The 12,152-nt window shown below is 35.5% G+C and overlaps 1 protein-coding gene and 1 long non-coding RNA gene across 2 annotated transcripts; both read right to left on the reverse strand.

The window, feature by feature from the left end:
* Positions 1-1,056: 1,056 nt before the first annotated feature.
* On the reverse strand, positions 1,057-3,063 carry LOC120145056 (zinc transporter 1-like). The gene is made up of 3 exons (XM_039158963.1): positions 2,304-3,063; positions 2,062-2,211; positions 1,057-1,413 (listed from the first exon to the last, which is right to left on the reverse strand). The coding sequence occupies exons 1-3, from the start codon at positions 2,919-2,921 to the stop codon at positions 1,108-1,110; spliced, it is 1,074 nt and encodes a 357-aa protein (XP_039014894.1). The 5' UTR covers positions 2,922-3,063; the 3' UTR covers positions 1,057-1,107.
* A 1,266-nt stretch (positions 3,064-4,329) lies between these two features.
* LOC120145248 lies at positions 4,330-4,840 on the reverse strand. Its single transcript, XR_005518113.1, has 3 exons — positions 4,760-4,840; positions 4,478-4,628; positions 4,330-4,430 (listed from the first exon to the last, which is right to left on the reverse strand). It is a non-coding gene; the product is annotated as an uncharacterized LOC120145248 (long non-coding RNA).
* Positions 4,841-12,152: the final 7,312 nt, after the last annotated feature.

Consider the following 12,152-nt stretch of genomic DNA (forward strand, 5'->3'; position numbering starts at 1 on the left):
ATATTGCAAACGGAATAAATGTTGGGGGACTGTATTGCAAGTTTTAAAAGTTGGGGGACCTAAATGCAAGCTTCAGAAATATTCAGTGACCATTACTATACTTTACCCATTATTTAATTTCATACCCAGACCCAGCCCAATACATGTGTCAGATGGGTCGTAGTCCATGACAACATGTTTGAGGGGCATCAGTTTTCTAATGCTTATAGTGTGTATATATATAATTGGCAAAAAAAATTAGCCCAAAACTCCTGATATTGTTTGAGGGGGCATCAGTTTTCAGTTTATATTAGTATTAATATTGTTTTACTATAATTTCTATTACATTTTTGTTTTAAAAAATTATTTAAGTTTTGTCTATTATACGGTACAAGTATAGGGGCATAAAATTATTATTTCGCCCAGAGCATTAAAACTCATTGGACCGGCTCTGTTCATACCCTTGAGATATTTAGTCTCGTACCCCTAAAGTTTTAATATAATTTTTTTATGTTCGCACCCCTGACACAAATTCACGAGCACAGTCCCTTCTTAAATTGTGGGGAATCAATTTTATTTAAAGAGTGGTTGTAGTGGATAGTTGTGATTTGATAATTTTATCTTTCTAGTTATCATGTATAAAAAGGATAGTCTCCCTCAAATTAGTCAAAAAATTAATTATTCTATTTCATTCTCCTCAGAAAAAAATTTGTCGAAGAGAGTAATACAAGCGGGTTCTACATTCTTATTTTGGGTGTACTAAGTTAGAAATATTGTGTTAACCTTATGGGACAACGTCCATTTTCGAGATTGCAACAATTTGGACAAAGTTATTTTTAAAACAGTGACTCCTACCATGACACAATAATTTGTTCTATTTTCCTTTATTACTTTATTTTTTTGTCAATGCTAACAATATTATTTTGCAGCAAAATTATTTTTAGTCAATGCTAAAAAATTTAGTGAATTAATACCCTTGAAGCCCTTTTAGTTGGCTTCTCTTAGAATTTTCTTGGTATATGTTATATAAACGTACCTATAATTCATGAGAAAGAAGAAAAGACCCAAAGAATTGAAAAGCAAAAAAAGGTAGGGATTGTACTAATAATAAACAAGAAGCAAAAAGGTTCAAGCCCATTTGGCCAAGACAGACATGCAGGCAGTCCCAAGAAGAAGTGAAACATAGACACCGAGTTGAAGCCTAGCATTGGATTGCAGCCTTGGGTTCATGAAATCTGCAGCCAGCAGGTCTACTAGAGCCATGTATACCAATATCCCTGCCGATGCCGAGTTGAACACTCCCTCCACGATTAGTGCTGTTTGGTCGTTGTCTTTGTAGAAACTCGATATCCCAATCCCTATTGCGATCCCCATCGGGGTTGTTAGGGAGAAAAATGTCCCCATGATTGCCACCGACATTGACTTGAATTGTGCCTTCATTCCCATTTCCACCATCAACCAAATTGAACTCTTAGTTATCGGATCATGAGTATCAAAATTCGGGTATTATTAGAGATCGGAAGCATTTTACCCCTCAACATTTTATTTTAGAGTTAAACGTCTCTGACCGGATAAAAATAGTTAATTGATTAATAATCAATATCTGTCGTTGATGTAATAAGTCTTACATTTGTAAGTGATGGCGTAAGTTTATGTACATATGACATGTGACGTGTTATCGCTTTGAACATGTGGGATGTATCACATCACCGCTTATAACACGTGTCAGTGGTACTAATGTTCTCATTAAGGGGCCTTTGAGCTTAAGATCATATTGAGAATACTTTATATGATTATTTTATTTCAGAATGAAGTAATGGGACTAACTTATTCTAAAAAACGATTTTAAGTTTAAAGTCCGTTTAATGGGACACTAATATCATTTAGACTCGTGATTGTTTGCTACAGTCGAATGAACCATTTAAAAATATGTGGGGTTTTCAAAACCTTTTCACAAAGTATAAAAGATAAAATCTCGAAATGAACCGAACACATACATCCTGAAATTACAATTAAGATTGTATTAGGTCCAAATTCCCTCCCCTCAGCTTAGTATAAGTGTAGGAATTTAGAATTGAATACCTGAGATATGCAACCACCAAGTCCCATTCCTTCAAAGAACTGATGGAAGGACAAGGCTGCAACTAGTGGCCTTATTGTGCCTGCACTTTGAGAAGCTCCCAAAGATATCCCAATTACCACCGAATGAACCACTATTCCCACCTCCAATACCTGAAAAATCAGTGTATATCCAATCTGGATATCAAACTATATGGGAACATGTATGTTTATGTATGTGTGTATGTATGTATATTTGAGTCTACTTGGGATATGATACGTTGACGGATAAGCTGAGAGGAAAGCAACTCCTGATCAGATGGGGAATCTGCAGAGCCATGAGCATGACCATGAGTGGCATGCGTATGAACATGCAAATGACCTGCATGTTCTTCATCATCTGCATCAACTTGCTTCTCGTTACTTAAATGTTGTCTCTTATAATACCCCGTCGCGAACGCATCAATCATCAACGTCCCTATAGCCGACATCATCACGATGAAGCCTGAGAAAGGGAATTTCCCCCAAGGTCTACTTCTAATGCACGGAGAAGTCAGGCTCTCGAATGCATCGGGTAGGATGTGAACGAACCCGGTCGCGAGGATCACGCCGGCCGCAAACGCCTTGATCATGAAGAACTGGTCGTTTTCAGGGCTCAACGCAGGGATCCGTGACCCCAACAACGGGAGGCTAACTCCGATAGCACCGGCAACGAGAATGGAAGCAATGGCACCGAGCTTATATCGGAGCGCTTCGGCCTTGTCTTGTCGAACATCGTCGTCTACGCAAGTACACTCGCAAGAGACTGTTGCAGGGTAAATGAGGAGCAGGAGAAGGGAAAAAATCTGCAAGACTTTTAATGAACAAAGTTGAAAATGAGCCATTGAAGTATGGTGTAGGGCACGGTGCCTTATACGACGGAAAGGGGCTTGATCATAGAGAAAGGAAAGATGATATTTATATGGAAAGCTGAGGAATTTGCAAAGCACACAACTTGCAATTGATGGCTATTACAAGAGAATATGAAGCTGCAAGGGAAAACCACTCAATAATTTATATACATACATGGTAGCGTTAGCATGATGGCCTAGATTCCCATGCCTATAACTGTTTTTGTTGTATTTATATTTATATTCAACTAAAAAATTAATGAAATCGAACGATAATCGGATCGTTTAGTGAGATAACATATTAGATTTTTTTTAGTGAGGTTAGAGTTCAAATTATTTTTTTGAGACTAGGGTCTAAATTTTCATTATTTTTGTGTTTTTTAAATATAGTTAAAGGTAGTCTAGGGTTTGTAAAGGTGGGCACAGTGTAGGAGAAGACGATGGGATCGAGTAGTACAACGAAGATGGAGACATAATGTTGTCATCCAAACGGCTTTTGATTAAACCAAACGACCAAAGCAAACGACGCACAGCCTTAGAATGTCGACATTTTTCACTTAAATCATCCCTTATTGTTTTCATGCCTTTACGTCCTTTCTTTCATTTCTTTAATTAACAGTTCACATGCATGAAATTACACGCCTTCTTTCTTTTCAATGCTCATTTGTCCCCAAAGTTACAAAATAAAATCTTCATTTTACGTATGTGTATTTGTAACTTATAAAAATAAAATTCTAGAGAATGAAAATTAAATTATCAATAAAAAAATATTTAAATTATAAGAGAAACTAAAATTTTGCCCCTGTCAGTCTCCCTCGACCCATGTAGTGACGAATACAAAAAGATTTTATTGGATGAACTAATAAAAGTGTAATAAAAATTTGCATAATATCAAAAATAACCCATAACGGTTATTATGAGACTACGACATCTCATAATAATAATAATAATACTATTATATAAAAATTAATAAATATTTAAATTTGACTTTGGTTGGTATTTTTTGAAATTTGTTTTTAGGATATTAATTACTTCAGCTTCTGCTGCTATGTGTTCCCTATTTCCATGTTTGCTATTTAGGAGGATATGCCTCCAGTTTCTCATTCCAGCAGCATTAGGACACTCCTCTACTCTTTCATGCCTACAGGTAATTTTTGAATTCAGTAAAAGTTATGCAGAAAAATATTCAAGATTTTGGATACTTCAACTCAAAAAGATTGCAGGTAACGAACAAACACCATGGGCCTGCAAAAGAAAATCTCTTCCCAAACTCCTAATCTTCCCCACACCAATTCAGATTCTGTCTTGCATCATCCCATAACTGGATCTATTGCAAGGGACCGAATCAATGTGATCTGAAAGTTTACTTTCACAGATTGCAATTCAAATGCTTATAACGAAGTGATATGTGTTCATAAAAGCTCATCTTACCTCCTTCTGTTGCACATCATTTTTCAGACGATCATAGTCTTCCACATCGATGTTTCTACATCTCTCAAGTAACTTTACTTGAGAAAAATAGCAGTCTACACTTTAACTCGTACTCTTACCTCAGAGACCCTCTTTTCCAAGACACCTCTCTCCGTCTGATGCTTTTCAATTTCCCTTTTAGAAGCTTCAAGCTCAAATTGCCTGTCCATCAGCTGACTCTCCTAGAGCTTCAGATTCAATCCTACTTTTATGAGCCACCTCTCGTAATTTCTATAAGCAAAACAGGAAAACCTGTAAATTGACAAACATAATAAATAAACAAATATTGCTTATTCCAGAAAATTGATTTTTCCCCAAAATGATCCTAGGCCTAGAGTGCCAGGTTCCCTCCAAAGACATACCTGGCACTCCTCAAAATTGAGCTTGTTCTCCTCTCTAAGCTGCATGTTACTTTCACGGAGCAAATTCATTTCCCTAATCAGCATATATTACATGATTTAACTATAAGATCTTTTGGAACAAAAATATTACATAAGGGCACTACTACAAGAAATAGGGAATATCATTAGATCAGGATAAACTAGCAAATGCTAGATCTCTGAAAGGGTACTGAAATTGGCATGATATCAACAGATTTAGGACTAAAAGAATCTATATGAAGGGCCAAAAGCATGGGGGAAAAGCTGATTGCCCCTAACATAACTATGTTGCAAGAAGACTAACCTGGTGTGATCTCATCCTCGGTCATCAACAATGCTCTTGAATTGACACGCTCAGCATTAAGTGTGGCTTTGACATTTTCTTCTGCCTTGAGAGCATTCTCAAGCTACAAAATAATGCCAGGAAATTTGTGCCATTTAAACAATCCCATGAAGAAACAGAACTGATGTTCCATAATCACTACAGCAAAAGTGTTCTATAGCGGCATTTCTAACAGCGTTTCTAGCAGCGTTTTAAGGGCAAATGCCACAAAAGTTAAGCATGTCGCGGCGTTTACAATACAAACGCCACAAAATGATACTTTAGCGTCGTTTTTCAAAAAAAATGCTGTAATAGAATGGTAATTTAGCGGCGTTTATAGCTAAAACGCCACAATAGATTTGTTTATAGTGGCTTTTTTTCAACAAACGCCGCAACATAGTGGTAATTTTGCGGCGTTTTTATACAAACGCCGCGATTGTGTTGTTTATAGTGGCGTTTGTTCAACAAATGACGCTATAGAGAAGTAATTTAGCGGCGTTTATGAAACAAACGCCGTAATAGAGCAGTTATTTAGCGGCGTTTGTCTCACAAACGGAGCAATATGTTGTTTATCGTGGCGTTTTTATAAAAACACCGCAAAAACATGTACTATAGTGGTGTTTGTTTAAAAAATGCCGCAAAAGGGTCAATATATGCTCCACACATTTCTCCTTCCCAATCCTTAAAATCATTTCAACACTGCTTCCCTAAAGGATTTCTCTGGTACAACAACGACCCACACACGATTCTAGCCGACGTCGTCTTCTGTATGTCCCGACGACCAAATTTGCCCTCTCAGTAGCGAACAATTATCTTACGATTGCACGGTTTGATCCCTTCTCTTACTATTGAACTTTTTCATTTATTTTTTGTTGGTATTATGAAAATGGGGAAAACCATAAAGCTAACGTAATGGAGAAAAATAATAGCTTTCGAATAGGAAAAGAATATGTATACATATTGTTTTACTGGTTTACTGCTTGGGAGAAGTGTTTTGTTTCTTTCGAATAGAAAAATAATTACTTTCTAATAGGAAAATAATAGCTTTTGAAAACATGAATATCTATACGAAGACCAGGTGTTGCATTCAGTAAGAGAAAATATAGTCGAAATGTCCACGTGGCGTCTTAGTTCTGACGATGGATCAAATTATTGTTGGGAGGCTATCAGTCTGAACTTGATGTCGATAGTCGATGATGACCCGAAAGGCCCTCCTATTGCAAAATACCCTTCCATGGTTGATCTCCTAAGTAAAGGTAATAATTAATCGCTGAAATTTTATGCCACTATATTTTTATTTTCTAATCTAAAATTTCATAGATCGCACGCATGTAGGATGTTCTAAGCTTATTGAGAACGATGATAGAGGAGTGGATAAATACCCGATGTTTAGAACCGAAATTGGTAACTAACTGGCGTTAAAAGAATCTTCAATTGCAAAAACAATATATATCCTCAATGAAGACGACATTGGCTCTAATGATACTCCAAGTAAACGTTTCTATCTTGTATTTAAATTTTTTTTAATGTTTGATTCAATTCCAAAGCTACCTCCAATCAAGTTTCATACTGTAGGTGGAAGGTCGTTATCTATTTCAAGTGAAACACTGAACCGCACAAGCAATCTTCTTGGTGAACCGGAGGTAGGGGATTTATTTGGTGAAATGGATGAAGAGTTTCTCCATATAGAGTTTTCACGGGGGGAAAACTTAACGATGCGTCGTGAAACATAGAAAACGACTTTCTTACGTCATTTCCCCACGAAGGAGCAATGAAGACTAAATTGTAGTGAACAATATGGTGAAAACTGTTGTTGCATAACTTTAATGTTTATAAATTTTAATGTATTTTGTTGTTATGTATTTTTATGCAAAACTTCTGTCTTAATTAAATGAATGATTGTTGTTAATTACATAAAACTACTACATTATAGTAAATTTAGTTTATGTAGATTAGGATTATTATGTTTTTAGGAGACTTTTTTTATTAAACATTTGCTCTCTATTTTTATTTTATTTTAATTTTTGGATTGTATTTAAATGTTAATTTTTATTTTTATTTTTTTTGAATATGCGGTTCTGATTAGTTTATGGATATTAGGATTATTATCTTTTTAGGATACTCTTTTTATTAAAGGAAAAAATTAGGGGGGAAAAGGCTACAAATTTTAAACATATTGCGGCGTTTACAACCCAAATGTCAAAAAATGAAAGTTTGGTGGTGTTTTTTAAAAAAATGTTGCAATAGGGTTACTTTATAGTGGCGTTTTTACTAAAAATGTCATAATAGGGTTAGTTTATAGCGGCAGTTTTTTTATTAAACGTCACAAAAATACTCTTAATTTAGTAGCGTCTGTGAGAAAACATCGTAATAGTATTGTACTTTAGTGGCGTTTGTGACCAAACGTCGCAATATCCATGTATATTTATGGCGTTTGTAGAAAAACGCCGTAATATCCATGTTCTTTAGCGGTGTTTATATAAAAACGTCGCAATAGTTTTATCATTTAGTGGCGTTTTATTAATAAACGCCGCAGTAGTATTGTCCTTTAGGGACGTTTTTGTAATAAACGTCGCATATATTTGGTCCCTTAGTGGCGTTTTAATGTAAACACCGCTATTGTCCATCGTTATATCAGATATCCCCAATTCTGCCCATTCCCTAATTTTTTTATCCCTAATTTTCTATGGATTGGTCGTGCGTCTTCATCAAATCGGCACCACTCACCACCGTCCAGCCTCTACTGACCAACGTTGCGCCATCACTCATCATCGTCGCGCCGCTGGTCATTTTTTTCTTTACCTGGTTTCTGTTGTTTACCCTTTACCGACAAAGCTGCAGTCGTTCGGTGCTATCGTCGCCTTCACCGCCACTCCCATCAAAATCTCCACACTGTTCCGAGTCAACCAGTTATTCTCACCTCCAGCTCTTTCGTCCTTTGGTGGAACAACTCGGATTGCTTACTGAGGTTTTAACATCTTTTTACTCGAAAGAAAACAATTGATTTTTTTCATATCTTTTGTTTATCTCCTCGATTATTTTCCCTTTAGATGTCATTTGAATTTGATCTCCTCTTGAGGATAAATCCCCTTTAGAGATTTCCACAATCGTCCCTTGGGCTTGAATGGAGGAAGCTTGGAGTAGGAATTAAGTAGAGATTTGTAATTTTCTTATTTGAATTTTTGTGTTCCAAGATTCAGATGCTCCAATTCGAAAGAAGGCACTTAACCTTGTATACTTGTTGGTGAGTGAAAGCAATGAGAAGCCTTTAACAAAGGAGTTAATTGAATATTTGGAAGAAAGCGATCAAGAATTTAAGGGAGTTCTTACTGCCAAGACTTGCTCCATTGTTGAAAAGTAGGTTATGCTTTTTGTTAGTCTTTCTATACTGTAATATTTGTAATTTTCTTCTATGTTCTTTATGTTCTTGTCTCTGTTCATAGTTAGTGTTGCACAATAATTGTTTAATGCTTCATGGGTTGCGTTTTATAAGTGGAATTTGTTTTCGTAGATGTTGATGTGCTTACAGTTATTGGATTTGAAATAGTTGAGGGTTTAGTTTCTTCTTATATGTTTGTGTTCATTCTACAACCTAGAGCTAATTGAAAATTTTGGTTTTACATCCTTAAATTATCAAGATAATCTATCAGGCCCTATAGAAACCTCATCACAATGTCTTATCAATACGATTTCCATTACCATTTGTTTTAACATTTTCATGATACTTGTCAATACATAGGATTCAATTTAATGAGTTCTTGGTCGTATTTGTCTTATGAATGCATGTGAGGAATCTATATGTCATATGCATGTATGTATATGTAAATTAAGCTTATGATAAATGTAAATTAAGCTTAGGATATATAATTACGATAAATTAAGATTCTTTGTTTCCTAGCCAAGATGCTCATATTTCAAATTCTCAAATTACTTTTATACTGACTAACAATGAGGTTCATGATGTTAATCAACATGAAAATGATGACCAGGTTACAAATAATTGTATTTATCAGAATGGATCGAATACACATGTACTATTAGAGGAAATTCCACATGTGATTGTCCATGATAAACTTGTTGAACATGTTGCACAAAATAATACTACCGGAAAGTGCCTGAATTGATTGACCTTGCTTACTGCAAAATTAATGTCAGGCCTTGCATTAGATATATGTTGAAGAGAACCTATGATCTGTCTGTATTGTGTGTGATTCGACATTATCTTGGTTTGATTGACCTTGCTTTCTTACGTCCTTTCTGTAGGTCCATTTACTTCGTCTGCTTATTTTCTGCTCTGAGACTTGAAGTAAATCTTGTTGTTGAAACGTCCTTAACCTCGGAAATCACTGTTGCTGTCGGAGTTTGATCGAGTTGTAGAGGTATAAGACTTCGTCACTTATTTCATTTTTAACCATTTCACTTTTTCCTTTATCTTTCTTCGTTTATCTTTCTTCGTTTATTTTTTCTTGTTTTCATTTTTAAAGGTTTTTGGCATAGCATTTTATGGTTATTTATTGTTTATTGTCTTCTTGTGGCATTGCCATTTTCTTTTTCACATTGAGTAATATATATGGTGAAATTTAAGTCTAGAGTAATTAATTTACTGTATGGAATTAACTTCCATAAGGTTAGGTGTGGATCACTAAACATTTGTGGTTCTGGTTCATCTAAAGAGCATCATAATCAACATTTTCCATAAGGTTAGGAGTGGTTTTGGTTATGCTTCTGGTTCTGGTTCTAGTTCGATGAAACATATGTGTAAGTATTTAGTTTTATAGTATGCGCTAAATCTGATAGTTTAATGAATATATAGTATGCGGCGGTTTTAGAGGCGTTAAAAATCTGATAGTTTAATGCTTTTGTTTAGGTTATAAATTTATATATATTATTAGCAATTAACTTTTGAAATTGAAACTCCATAAATACGAAATGGATAAGAGTTGGATGGATTTCTCAAGGGTAAGCGTCGAATATCGAAATGGAGTCGAAAACTTTCTACACTTAGCTTTTCTAAATGCAAGCTAAGAGAATATGATTCTTTTCCCTTATAAGAATTGTTTGAACATTAATTGGCACATTCGTGAAGTTGTGTACGAGTATCTAGTTATTTTTGGATTTGTTCGGGGGTATAGAAAATGGATCTTTCATGGAGAGTTTGTATCAGATAGATCTGCTTCCACGAGCTATTCGACTTATCCTGCTCCTTCTCACCATCCAACTTTTAGAGAAGATGACATGGAAGGGATGTTACGAGATGCATTTAATATGCACACTCATCAGCCGTATGTTACAGAAAATTATTGTGCTAATGTTAATGATCCCATTGAGATGGGAAGAATCAGAAGTGATGAAGAGCCAAATGGAGAAGTGGCAAAGTTTTACAAGTTGCTGAATGAAATGAATGAACAACTTTATGAGGGATCAAAGTTTTCAAATCTTTCTTTCTGTATTCGTCTTTTCCACTTAAAATGCATGGGAGGGTGGACTGGTAACTCATTTACGCAATTTTTGGAGTTAGTAGGAGAAGTGTTTCCTTTTGCAAAAATTCCTCAATCATGCAAATATATGAAGAAAATGATAAAAGATTTGGGTTTTGGATATGACAAAATTCATAGTTGTCCTAATGATTGTATGTTATATTGGGGGATCGAAAAAATCAGGACTCTTGTCATGTATGCGGAAGATCTCGATGGATGATTAGGGAGGCAGAAAATGTTACTAAGGATGAAGCTCAAGCACGATCAAAAAAGAAACCGGTCAAGATTCTGCGATATTTTCCTCTCATACCTAGGCTACAAAGATTGTTTATGTCCTCCAAGACTGCTGAGTCTATGAGGTGGCATCATGATGGCAGAACCGATGATGGATTATTACGGCATCCTGCGAATTCTTTAGCTTGGAAGTCATTTGACAACAAGTATCCAAGTTTTGTGAGAGATCCTCGAAATGTCAGGCTCAGTCTTGCAACTGATGGGTTTAATCCATTCAACAAATTTATCTGGTTGAAGTACCAAAGGTCGTTATGCTTGTCTTGTTGTGCTGCATAAACATGTTCAAAGTGGTTGGTTAATGGAAAGAAGTTTTCTTATATGGGACATCTTCAGTGGTTACATAATAATCATAGATTTAGATGTCAAAAGAATATGTTTAATGGTGATGAAGAGTTTTGAAATGCTCCTGACCAAACAAATGGCTCTGAAATATTCAGAGTGTTGAAAAATATCAATTTTACTTATGGAAAGATGAATCAACCAAGTAGTACACGATCAAAGAAAAAGGCAAAGCATTTTAATGAAGAGGTTGAAGTTGACGAACAAAATGATGATGAGTCTGATGAAGAGGATGATCCAAATGAGGTAGACTTGTGGAAAAACATGAGTATATTCTTCGAGTTGCCTTATTGGAAAAAGTAGATTTTGAGACATAATCTTGATGTAATGCATATTGAGAAGAATGTTTGTGAGAATATTATCGGGACCATTCTGAATGATGGCAGAAAATATAAAGATAATCTTAAGAGTCGACTTGACTTAGTGGATATGGGAATTCGACATGATCTTCATCCGCAATTACATCCGAAGTGAAGATATTTCTTGCCGCCTTCTATTTTTTCTCATTCAAAGAAAGAAAAAGAAGTGTTTTGCACGGTGTTGAAGGATATAAAGGTCCCATATTAATGTTAAAGATCGAATACTTTATGGTTTAAAGTCACATGATTATCACATATTAATGTAAGATTTACTGCCAGTAGTTGTTCGCGGTTGCATGTCGAGTAAGGTGGCATCTTGTATCATTGAACTTTCTAATATAATGAAAGCCATCTGTGGGAAAGTGCTAATGGTTGAAGAACTTGATAAACTACAAGATCGAGTCACCTTGGCTTTATGCAAATTGGAGAAGATATTTCCGCCTTCATTCTTCACAATTGTGGTGCATCTGCTAATTCATCTTCCTCACGAAGCAAGAGTTAGTGGACCAGTTTTCTATCGATGGTTGTACCCTATAGAGAGGTGTTAATTGAATTACACATTTCAAATTACTACTGATTATACC

The sequence above is a fragment of the Hibiscus syriacus genome, unplaced genomic scaffold, assembly GCF_006381635.1.
Source record: "Hibiscus syriacus cultivar Baekdansim isolate YM2019G1 unplaced genomic scaffold, ASM638163v2 tig00110893_pilon, whole genome shotgun sequence".
Classification (NCBI taxonomy): domain Eukaryota; kingdom Viridiplantae; phylum Streptophyta; class Magnoliopsida; order Malvales; family Malvaceae; genus Hibiscus; species Hibiscus syriacus.